Below are 11,662 nucleotides of genomic sequence, written 5' to 3'. Positions count from 1 at the left end.
AGTTAACAAGGTACAGAGATCTTGAGCTTCCCATTGGCTCCAGTACAACTTGTGGGGGCTCAGCACCCCTAAAACAGCTCAATCTTTGTATCTCAAGCTGGATGTCGATGCTTAGAGGCTGGTTTTATTATTATCTGTTTTATCAACTATACTTCTGTTTCTCAATCTGTTACACAGAGATGTATAATAATAATTTCAAGTTCTTTAGAAATAAATGGTTTTCTCAAATGGGACGCTCAACAGAAATTCAAACTAGCTGTTTTATGTCCATGTCCATGTTTAATTTCAGTGTTCATCTTTGGATCTCCTATAATCTTTGCTGCATCTGATTGCTTACCTTTCACATCTCATAAATGTTCTGCTTGACCTACTAAAGCTCTGCCTGTGGCAAAGTTGCAGAACACCTGAAAAAGTACTTTATTTCCTTCCTCTTCAGTCATAACTGGAGATCTGCAAGTTATGCTTTTCCTGAAGAAATATTTCATATCATAAACTGCTCCCTTAAGTATGGGGTCAGTTTAAGAATGGCCAGTGTTTGCAGACAAACCATTTGTTTTCCTTTGAATGTTTAATTTGTTTATTCCTGTTTTCAAATAATCCCCAAGCAATATAGTTCCTGTAGCTGTGATCGTCATGAATTTGAGTTATTCACCTCCCAGAGGGTCAGACCTTTCATCAGTATGCCATTGGCACAGAGCAGCGAGTGTTGCATATTCATTGTCCAGGACACCAGCTAGAGGGCCTCCAAAAAAGCCTGACTTTTTTTTTTGTTCTCAGAGCAAGGAAAACAATTCCTTCCCTTCTCCAGTCCCTTGATAAGGGTTTCTGTCCAATAACGGTGCTCTCTGCTCTGAGGCACATTTAACTGTGAAGTTTGCAGCGGGAGAGGCTTTCCTTCAAGCTGTTAGTGTTTTATCCTGGCAGGCTCCTCGAGGTTGTTGTGAGGAGTCTAGCCAGTTGGTGAGCTTTGTAATCTAAACCAGCTGTCCCAGGCTGAGGCCCCCATTTGCATTGTTTAACATACTTAGAAAATGAAGTGTTCATTTTTAACATTCCTCCTCCAATTGGTTTAATGCTGAATTACAGAAGAGAACTAAGCAAAACCAGGTGCTTTCTCTGTATTCTCTCCAGTGTCTGAGGAGGTACAGACGGCTCCCGATCTTCTCCATTACTTACCATTTCATTCTTTGGACTATAAATGACAGAGGAACTGAAGTGCTAGCAGAGGGTAATGTTTGGAAAACTTTCTAGTTATTCATCAGCACAGACTCTGGTTTTTTTCCACCTTTCCCCAACGGTTTTGGACATGCAAGGATTAAGAAGGTAAGTGGTATGCATGAAACTTCTTTATTTACTGACGGGAAAACTACTTGTGGAAAATAGCTGGGACATGTTATGCCAATCCACTTGCAAAAGCCATTTGCATAGAGACGGGATCTCAATGGTCAGAGGTGGGGAAAGACGATCTGCCTGTTATTAAAGTTGTGCTGTCTCTGACAAGTTCCTTCTTGATCTGTGCTTATACTCTGCGCATCTGCGACAGTGCTGAATTGCAGCAGCAAGGATCCCACTGGCTGAAGTGATTGATTGATTGAACTTAATTAGTTACTATTGCAGAAGTTAATTACTAGTTTAAAATATTTTGCCTGCTGGGCAAGCTACTGTGACCAGCTGCATATAGAGTTGATAGGTCATGTTGCATGTCTGTTAATAATTCTTGAGGGGATTTTAGATCTGAAGTAACAAGCAAATTGAGATCATGGGTGCAGACAGACCATGTATGAGGCAGTAAGGTCACCCCCTCCACCAAGAGGAAAGAATATATCATCTTGTAGCAAAGGAAGCTAAAAACTGTCTAAAAATGTTTGAGTTTTGTGTGACTGTTTTATGGGGGATTTTGTTAACAATCACTATCCTGCAGCAGTGTGCAGCATAGCCCAGTTGCTGTGTATGTCAGTCATCTGCTATAACCTGTTGTATTCCCTTATTCCCTCTCAGTGCTGTTCTTGCTATTTGCAAAATGAGTATGCAGTCTTTATAGAAGTGCATACTTTAAAATCTCTTCAAAAAGAATTGAGGAATCAATAAATTAAGTGCAAACCTAAATGGATAAAATTGTAGTTCAAATACTTTACATTGGACTCTAAGGAAAACTCTGTGCAGAATTTGCCTTTCCTTGTCACTCAAAAGTTGCCAGCAAGCACAGTCTGTCTCCACAGTGCTAGGAGCAAACATTTTAGGGTTTATGTTTACTTTTCAGAGCTTGTCCCCGTCTCCTCATTTAAAACAAATTTGTTGTAATGTGTCAGTCATTGTTTGTGGTTTTGTCTGATGCATTTGTAGGTCTTGCTCAGCAGCTCAGTTTCCACTGTGGAAATCAGGGACAGTTCTAAGAGAGAAAGTTGGCAGCACACATGAGTAGGAGAACTAAGGCTACCTAAAATATCCCCTGCTTCCTGTACTGATTTTGTGGAAATGTATTGTTTACAATTGCCATTTAGAATTACAATCCAAGATAAGCAAGGTGAGGGTCTAATGGTACTGGGAAGTTCTATATAAATCAGCAGCAAAACACTGAAATCCACAGGACCTAGAAAAAATAGTTTCTGACTGTGCTGTCATGGTTTTCTATCTGTTAATAGATATTTGGAGGTGGGAGGTTACTTTACCATAATTTTTATGCTCCAGGTAAGGAGCTCCGAAAATAGGTGTAGGGCTTTTTTAGCAAGGGATCCTATTCTTCCAGTTGCAGTGGAGTGAGACCCAGTAGGGACCACTAGATGTGAAGATGATATAGCTGGGGAAGGCTCTATTGAAGATAACAGCTTCTGGTAGCTAGTGACCTGGCAGAGTGTGTCTCCTTCAAGACTAAGTAAGGGGACAGAATCTGGCCCCAAGAAAATGGATTTATCTCAGATAGACCCTCCTGGGGATAAAATGTGGTTTAGCGGTTGGAGCAGCTGGCTTGGATTCAGGACCTCCTGCGTGACGTGTCTGCAGCCCTGCCAAGGCTTTGCACTGTGAGCTCAGGCAGGGCCTGGCTCTGGTGTACCCATCTGTAAAACATGCACAGTGTGCAAGAGAAGCTTTCATTTTTGCAAAAGAAAGCTGTCGGAGAGGGGCAAAACTGCTATATTGACTATTGCATGCTTGTTCATTTAACAGCTGCTGCATGGGGTGTCATAAAAATTAGGTTAGTTCATAGACATATACAGTCTGGTTTCAATCCCAAGTTGCATAAAACCAAAGTACCATCAGAGTCACAGGCTCTGAGACCTGAATCTGGCCCACAGTTATATTACTCCTTCTCCAGAGGCCAAAATCATGTTAGCAAAACTGTGGAATACACTAAAATGTCACTAGAAATTAATTTGTCCATGTGTATTTTATGTAATTAGCCTGGATATCAGAAGGTTTTCAGCCTATTTTCTATGCACATTACAGGATACTGACTGCTTTCACACTGGCTGTCTGCCTTTCAAGCCCTGGAAAAGCACAGGTGAGAAGCAGAGATGTATATACTGGTTTGTACTCAAGTGCTATATGGCATGAAACTTAACTGGCTAGCAGGTGGATAGGAAGCTCTGTGGTCTGGGGTTTCCACAAAAAGGAAGTTGTGTAGTCTAAGGGTTTAGAGGGGAGAACTTAGAGCCAGCAGGATTCTGGAGTTGAACATGAATTGAGCTTATTGACTCATCCTTGCCAGCTCAGAAAAATATCCCTGTAGAAACCTGGACCTGACTGAAAATCTGATTCTACCTCTAAACTGTACACTACTGGAACAGGAAATAAGAAAAGCTATCCCATGAGGCCAGAGACTGCTCAGTTCTATTGTGAGAAACATCCATATTTGGAAAATTCATTCATACAAATACACATTTTCTCTGTTTAGCAGGATCATGTCTTAAGATTGTTTCATTTTGGACAGGGATCCTGAATGACTGTATCCCAGTTTTCATTTTCACTTATGCCCAAATCCATTTCTGTTCAAGTGGGTGGATGGAAGTAAAGCAGTCCAGTTCTTGAAATAGCAGAATCATTAATTCTTTGTGTGCTTGGGCTCCAAGTAACTTTAAATCAGGAAAAACTGTTCCTAAAGTCATGTTGTTTGGATTTCTACTTGATAGTCCAGATATACTTGATGTCCAGAGCTGTGTTTCTAAATATCTTTGCCAAAAGTGTCTGAAATGTAGTTGTTTTTCTTCTATTACATTGAAAATTTCCTGTACAGGGCATGCTTATTAATATTTTTGTGAATATTAGATCTGTATGGGAAATGCTTTACATGCTACTGGAAAATTTTTGAGATGTCTTTAAGGGTTTGTTTTTATAATTTAAAAAATATTGTTTACATTATAATTTTTATAAAAACATCTTGTAAGATAAATTGATTTTTGAAGTTGCTTTGAAAAAGCAACTTGAAGCTGGAACGACAGCACTGAGTTCTTTCTGAAGATACTGAAACTCGCAATTTTGACAATATTGGAATCTCTTCTAGAATAAAGTTCTAGATAGTTGTTGAAACCAGTTCTACAGTAGTTTCAGTGTTTCTGAATCATTATTTATTGATCAAAACATAATAATTTTGTTTAAAACTATTTCAGCTTTTCCAGCTAACCTAGGTACAGTGTATGTACACAGAAAGGAGAACAAAAGGTAGAGTACATACATTCCTTAAAACATGAGGGTGATTATACATTCTCCCATTAGAACATCTTGGCTTTCCACAACATGATACCAAAACATCTTGGAATGCCAAAATAAATGAAGGCAGAATTCTTCCATACTTGTCTGACACTTCTAGCTGTGGTTTTATGCATTCATATGTGCAAGTGGCAGGTGCAGTCCAAAGAGTGCCATGTGTTTCACTTCATGTCCTGTCCCTAGGTCCTGCAATGACCCACTTCCACTGATTCACTAACCTTTGGTCTCCCATTTAAAACCTACCACTTTTCCAAACACCAATTACATATTTTACTCTTCCACTAATTTCTTCCATAAACTCCAAAAATAAGGGTCTTTATTATTAATAAACAACAAAAAAAAGGAAATAATCTTGCACACACTCCATCTCTCTGCCATCTGGTTGCTACAGTGGTTCCTGTTTCCTAGATAGCTCTTGCTTACATTCCTTAGTACAACCTGTTTACTGGAAGATCTGGTGATTCTGTCAATTTCTTGCTTGTCCCCTTGCTAAATAGTTAGAGGCCCAGTCAAAAACCTGAAAGAGGAGGAAGTCATCTTAACAGGCTTTGAAACCATCATCACCAGGACTTTCACCTATTTAGAAATGCTGAGGTCACTGAGGGGATACTGAAGGCTCAAGGCTGCAGCCCTGATAATGACCAGCACCCCAGAATAGGAAGAGACAAGGCTTCCATAACCTTGAAAGCCTATAATGTGTTGTCTAAGGATTTATCCTCTAAAAATTACAAGGTTTGGTGGAAAGGAAGAGCCTTGGTTTTATTAAGCTTGTTATGTTTCAACTGTGGCTCTCAGTCAGTCAATGTCTAATGCGTTGAGTGCTGAATGGGCTGTGTGGGGAGCTTCAGAGCCTGTGAGAGATGTAGCAAGTAACCTTCGAGATGAACCCCCCCCTGTTCTGGCAAAAACAAGACCCCTAATTAGAAAACTGTAATTCTGTGCTAACAACTCATAACACACTGCACACTGGTGACCCCTGGCAGAGGAACAGCCTGACACTGCCACCACCTGAGTGTGCCACTCCTGAGTTAAGGGGCTGGAACATGAGTTGATGCCTCAGGCTCATGCCTTGCTGACTGTCCTCTGGGGAAGGGACTTTATTTTGCTGTGCTGTATCATGCTGAACAATTGTACTAATCATAAGATTCCAGAGGAGCATTTGACTCTGCAAACCTCTCATTTCACAGTCATTGAGTGTCCTTTTTTCTCTCTTTTTAGCAGCAATGCACTAATGGGTTTGACCTGGACCGTACCTCTGGGCAATGCTTAGGTAGGACTTTAATTAAATTAATACATTTAAATTTGGGTTCAGAAATCCTGAATGTATTGAGTTAAAGTTGTGTTGCTCTTACTGTGTTTTAGTTGAAAAGTTCTTATTGTGTGACAAATATGTGTGTATGTATACATGTATATACAAAAAAATATGTGTGTATATATATATAAATATGTGTGTGTCTTTACATAGCGTTGGTCTTTGACATTGTTGAGATACTAACAGGCTGTCAGGGCTACTTCAAACAACAATGATGCATTTTGATAGGAGCTCGGTATAGCTGCCAAAGGATGAGGACTGTACACCCTCTTTCTCTTTCTCCGTCAAACTCAGGATTTAATGTCTTTGTTGCCTGTCTCCACCTGCAGGCTCAGATAAAGTCTTCCATTCTCAGCACTGAAACTCCAAGTAAACTGAATTGAGGTAGTGTAAGGAATTCTGCACTTTGCCCAGTAACATCTTTTTGTCAATGGCATTTAGCCTCCAGGGCAGCATCTTCTACATGCAATAAAGTCACCCAAACAGAAAGGGAAAACCCTGAAGCAGACTGTTTGCCCTGCCATAGCCTACTGTTTCTATGGCCCAAGAACCAGGGGAATGCTCAGTTTGGCTAAACCAGTTGTATCTTTCTATATTTAATTCTCTAACAGTCTCAAAGCAAGAGGGAGGCCTGACCTGTGTCCCCAGATCCAAGCATCCCTAACTTTTTCTGTGTGAGGGAGCTCAAGACTTCCAAAGCAGGATCCAAATTTCACAGCTGGGCAGACCAAACCATCAGTTTCTGAAATCCTAATCTGCATGCTGTGGTTTGGACAGACCCTCTAGCAGGAACAGGCAGTAGCATGCTGCAGCCATGTGTTAATCACGGTTTAAAGGAAACTTGTATGGAATAGCAAAGCAGACTTTGTCCTCTCCCTCTGTCCTCTAGTAGTGAAGTAAAACGAATAGATCACAGGATATGTTGAATATAAGGGATGTTTCCTGTTTTAGTACAATCTAACTTCAAAGTGAGGCTCCACAAGGAAGGATTAGCCGTTTTGCTAGAGAATATGATTACTTTTTTCAGTGTTTTGCAGAAAGGCGTGTTAACTATTTTTTGATAGGTCCCACTAAGGAGCAGTCACTTTTTAAACTTTTGCAATTTCATTCCAGATATTGATGAATGTCGGACTATTCCTGAGGCCTGCAGAGGAGACATGGTGTGTGTCAACCAGAATGGTGGCTATTTATGTGTCCCCCGAACAAACCCAGTGTATCGATCACCGTATCTCAGTCCTTATTCCAATGTTTATCCACCGCCCCCAGCACCAGGCCCTGTTCCTAACTACCCTACTGTTACAAGACCTATGATTTGCAGATTTGGTTTCCAGTTGGATGAAAACAATCAGTGTGCTGGTAAGTAGTAGAAATCATTCTTCTATACTTTCATTTATATTCAAGTTTGTCTGACATTGCAGAAACAATTGTCCTGCAGTTGTCTTTCAGTTATTACACAAGTAAAGCCCAGTATTTTGAAGTCCAGTTTTCTTTAAGGATAAAAGATGTGTGTTTCATATTATCATTATTCAATACAAACTAAAACATGATTCAATGCTGTTATTTTAGCAGAAAAGCCACTTTCATGAAATAAGTAATGTTTTAATGAGATAAACAAACATCTGGTGGCAGGTGATCTGTCAGGCTTTTTATGCTCATGTTTCTGTCCATGAGAGAGAAGGTGGCACTTCATTTGAAGTGTTAGGTAGGACCTGGGGAAACTTCATTCATCTCTTGGCTTTATGTGAGCTGGTCTTTGACAAGAAACCAGAGAAGCCATGAGCTTTCAGCAGAGAATTTTGCATCTATTTAGATTAAAGAACAGCATTTACTTCAAAATTGCTGCAGAAAAACACAAGAGCTAACACTAAGAGCTGTCTTTTGAGATTATTCTGTTCCTATTGCCTAAAATTTCTGGTCGGATTACCACTAGTCCTTTTCATCTTAACAAATTGATCAACCTGTTATTTTATCTACTGATTTGTAGATTTCTAGGATTGGTTTCATTTTGCTCACTGTGCTGTAGATGATTCAGGAAATGGGGTAGTTAGTAGCAAAGAAGTGTTGAAATGAAGATGGAAATGAAACCTCTGAATTATACTGTCTGGTCTGCTCCATGCAAACCAGAATAGTCAAAACAGGTACATTTAGGAAGCTTACAGTGAGCTTTCCAGCCTCCAAAAGGCACATATGTTCCTATCCATGCTGACAGAAATGGGAGGACTAATAATTTTTTAAGTCAGGGCTGCTCACTTCTGTAATTTTAACTTTAAAATATTTGGGATTTAATTGTAAAGAAAGATTGGTGATGAGAGACATTAATGAGAATGCATGGGAAAGGATAGGCTGCCATTTGAGTACCACAAGAAGCTGGGATTACAAGTTTTTGTAATTCTACATCAGATTTAAATTTGGTAGATGATGTGCTAAAGGAAGAAAAGTAAACAAAACCTGCCAAGGATCTCTGCTGGGTTAGATTTCATTTTTTATTTAGTGAAATTCTCTGGAGATAGTCACTGTCTTGATGCAGTATTTATTGTATCTGTGTGCCTTTTGTATCTGTGTGCCCTAGGATGGAAAGTGTGGTCACCAAAGAGAGTGATTCGGTCCATGCCTCACTGTGGTGATGGTTGAAAGGTCTGGTCCCCTGTTTCCAGGATTCCTGGAGCAGTTAACAGGGTTATGTGCAGTGCCATGCTTGAAGTCCTTGGAGGCAAGACAGCAGGAGACTTTGACAGGATCCTCAGAAGCAACCACAATTTTACCCAGGTCATTCAAGGAAGTCTGAACCACAGGAATCTTGGCATCCATATGCCATTTATAAGCATCTCATATTAATGATTGCTCTGTGCTTACCTCCTTGTCCATATTCAACATGTTCTTAGGATATAAAGCACTTCAAGGGCTGATTTTGTGGTGGAATGGTTGAAAAGAGCAAACTAGAAGTAGTCTTGCCCAGTAGCTGAGCCTCTGTGTAACTTACAGGTTTGTTATGTTGGAGTTCAGATACCACCCTCTAGCACCTTCTTTCCAAATAAAATTAGTTACAGGTATTTCCATTAGAAATAATGAGATTTTCTGCTATTGACTGCAGGGGAACCAGAGTTATTTTCATGCACATGTGTCTGAGCAATCTGCAGAATTTAACATAGGACACATTTTTGTCTGGTCAGTCATGGAGTTACAGATCAAGGTCACATTTTTTCCTGTTAGGACAACAGAAGTCTTTACTTTCACTTTGTATTTCAGTCAAAACAGCTTATGAAATACTGGAGCATTTTCTGGGAGACCGGGAGATTCGCAGCCTCAACTTTGAAGCATTGAGGTTGTTCAAGAGACTTCCAAAGTGAAATAGGACAAAAATTTGGTCTGAAAGTTGTGTGAGTTTTAACAAGCTCTTTCTTTTTTCTTCTACCTCTCCAAAATATGTAGGGAGGCTACAAGAAGGTTGCTCTGTCCCACTCTGGCAGCTGGCTTGCCTGCTGAGGCCTCACATTCCTTGGCTCTCAAGGGAATATGCACCCTTGGTTGTTCACACAACATTCCCCCACGTGGGCCTGATATGTTTCAATGCAGAAAAAAATATATAATCCATTCTTCTCCCTTTCAAGATTTTTGGCCTCATCCTTTCTGATCTGGAGGGTCATAGACAATGGTTAAGTGTCCACAATCCTTCCCTATCCTGGTCACCACTCAGTCTTGCCAAGATTCTTTCATCTCATGATCTTGCCCTTTGTGAAAACTTTGTGTCCTTTTCCTGGCTCAAGTGCCTCCCAAAGGCACCTGTCAGTGATGGCTTTTCCCACTCCGGTGTCCTCTGTGTGCTGCAGAAGTACCTGTAGCCATTTGTGGTAGCAGACAGAGAAATATTTTAATGATAATTACTTCTTAAGTCTTCTGTCGTTTTGATTCATGATACTTTTTACCCCTGGAGTTGCTGAGTGCTTTATATTTTGTATGTGTAAGTGGTCTGTGTTTTCAACAGCACAGAGTCTTTGTAAATCGTTCCAAAGCAGGTTGGGAATGATTTATAGCCACAATTAATGTTGGAATAAAAGATCACATACAGAAAAAAAAGCAAAGAACGTCTAGTGCAAGAGCACTGTTTGAACTGTTTATCTTCTAGCATTACTTCTCTATAAATACAAAATGGGTAGTCATAATAATGACTTTTTGCTCAAAGAACTTGGTCTAGTAACCGCTGGCTCCAGTTTACTGGAGTGAGGGCCTGTGTTCTTGCATTATATATTCGTAAGCTGAGAGCTCTTTCCAGTTTCCTTTCACTCCACCTTGCTGTTTCCTGATTTACAATGATCTTCAAAACATGCTTCAAACACAGATCCTTCTGGGCATTGTGGAAAGAACTGTACTGGGCGGGCCCTTATTATTCCTTTCTCTCCAGTTAATGCAAACCCACAATGTTAGGAGATGATGGGGTTGGAGTGAGTTGAATAGAGAGATCTGAGAAAGCAGACCTCAAAGACAGAAAGGTAAATGTTAGGAAAAGTAGAAGCATAAGGCAAGATGAGTATGACCTAGAGACAGAGAAAAGGGAGGAGGGCAGAGGGAAAAAAAAAGGAATAAAAAGCCCAATTGTTCTTTTTAAAGCAAAAGTAAAAGGATGTAGGAAATGGAAGAATGCTGTCTCCAAGTGTAAGAGAGAATTGTTTTTCATGCCCCATTTTATGCAGCAGTCATTGCTTCAGCTTTCCTTATTTCTCAAAGATTGGCAGGACCTCCTACATTCCCCACCTATGGGTCCCCAGTCCTACATTTGTGGAGTGAAACAAAAGATTTCAAAAAATTACCTTTGCACAGATGGATTTTAGATCACTATCATTTATATTACAAGCATACCTAAACCCCATATCCAAGCCTGCAATTGTACTGCCCTGCCTTGTGCCCAACCTCATTAAGAGCAGCCTATGTCTAGATGAGTTTTCAAGCAAAATGAAGGAACCAGATGTGCCTGTGTGGGGAAAGGGGAGGGAAATTAAGACAGAGAACTGAAAGGAGGTGCCCAGGTCTTGCATCAGGCTCATGACTGTTCTGGGATACAGCCCAGAGTTCCTTATCCAATGGTTTAGCCACCAAGCCAGGTTGCCTCTTCCTAATGACTTTCCTAGTGACCTCTGGGCATCTAGAAACAGGAAGAAGAAAAATAGGGACATGCAGCAAGGAGATTATGCCTTAGAAGGGTTTGTATAAAGTAAAGACAAATGGAATCCACTCCTGCCATTGCCTTTTTTAACTCTATTTGGTTCAGCTCTGTGTCTTTCCCTTTTCCTCATGGTCTGTGAGACAATCACTTTGCTGCTCCAGAGGGCCAGTTCCTGAAGGCTATGCATGATCCCTGTTAGGGAATGACTGCTATCATGTCCAAATTAACCAGAAAAGATTACATGAGAACAGATTCTGCAAGAGTTCAGACTTCTGGAAGTACAAGTAATTGTTGACAGTTCCTTATTAAATTAAGCACCATGATACACGTAGCTTTTACTTGTCGTATGGTTTTCCTGATGGGCTCTGTATGAGGAAACGTGAACTGAGACTTCATGCTGCCATAGCAATGGAAAAGTTTCCTCTCAAGAGTTTATAGTTGGTGGTCAAGGCTTGGGTTAGAGGAGTTTGGGTTCAGCTCCTAGCTTT

The 11,662-nt window shown here is 40.4% G+C and overlaps 1 protein-coding gene across 1 annotated transcript in view; it reads left to right on the top strand.

The window, feature by feature from the left end:
• Positions 1–1,215: 1,215 nt before the first annotated feature.
• Positions 1,216–11,662, top strand: part of FBLN5 (fibulin 5) — a 44,881-nt gene continuing 34,434 nt past the window's right edge. The window contains exons 1-4 of the mRNA XM_062494508.1: positions 1,216–1,323; positions 3,445–3,499; positions 5,923–5,974; positions 7,130–7,372. Of these exons, the coding sequence (XP_062350492.1) occupies positions 1,232–1,323; positions 3,445–3,499; positions 5,923–5,974; positions 7,130–7,372 (442 nt within the window). The 5' untranslated portion in view covers positions 1,216–1,231. The remainder of the gene's footprint in view (positions 1,324–3,444; positions 3,500–5,922; positions 5,975–7,129; positions 7,373–11,662) is intronic.

The sequence above is a fragment of the Cinclus cinclus genome, chromosome 6 (genome assembly GCF_963662255.1).
Source record: "Cinclus cinclus chromosome 6, bCinCin1.1, whole genome shotgun sequence".
Taxonomy (NCBI): domain Eukaryota; kingdom Metazoa; phylum Chordata; class Aves; order Passeriformes; family Cinclidae; genus Cinclus; species Cinclus cinclus.
Note: the sequence above shows the minus strand (reverse complement) of the source record. Positions and strands in the feature narration are given on the sequence as shown.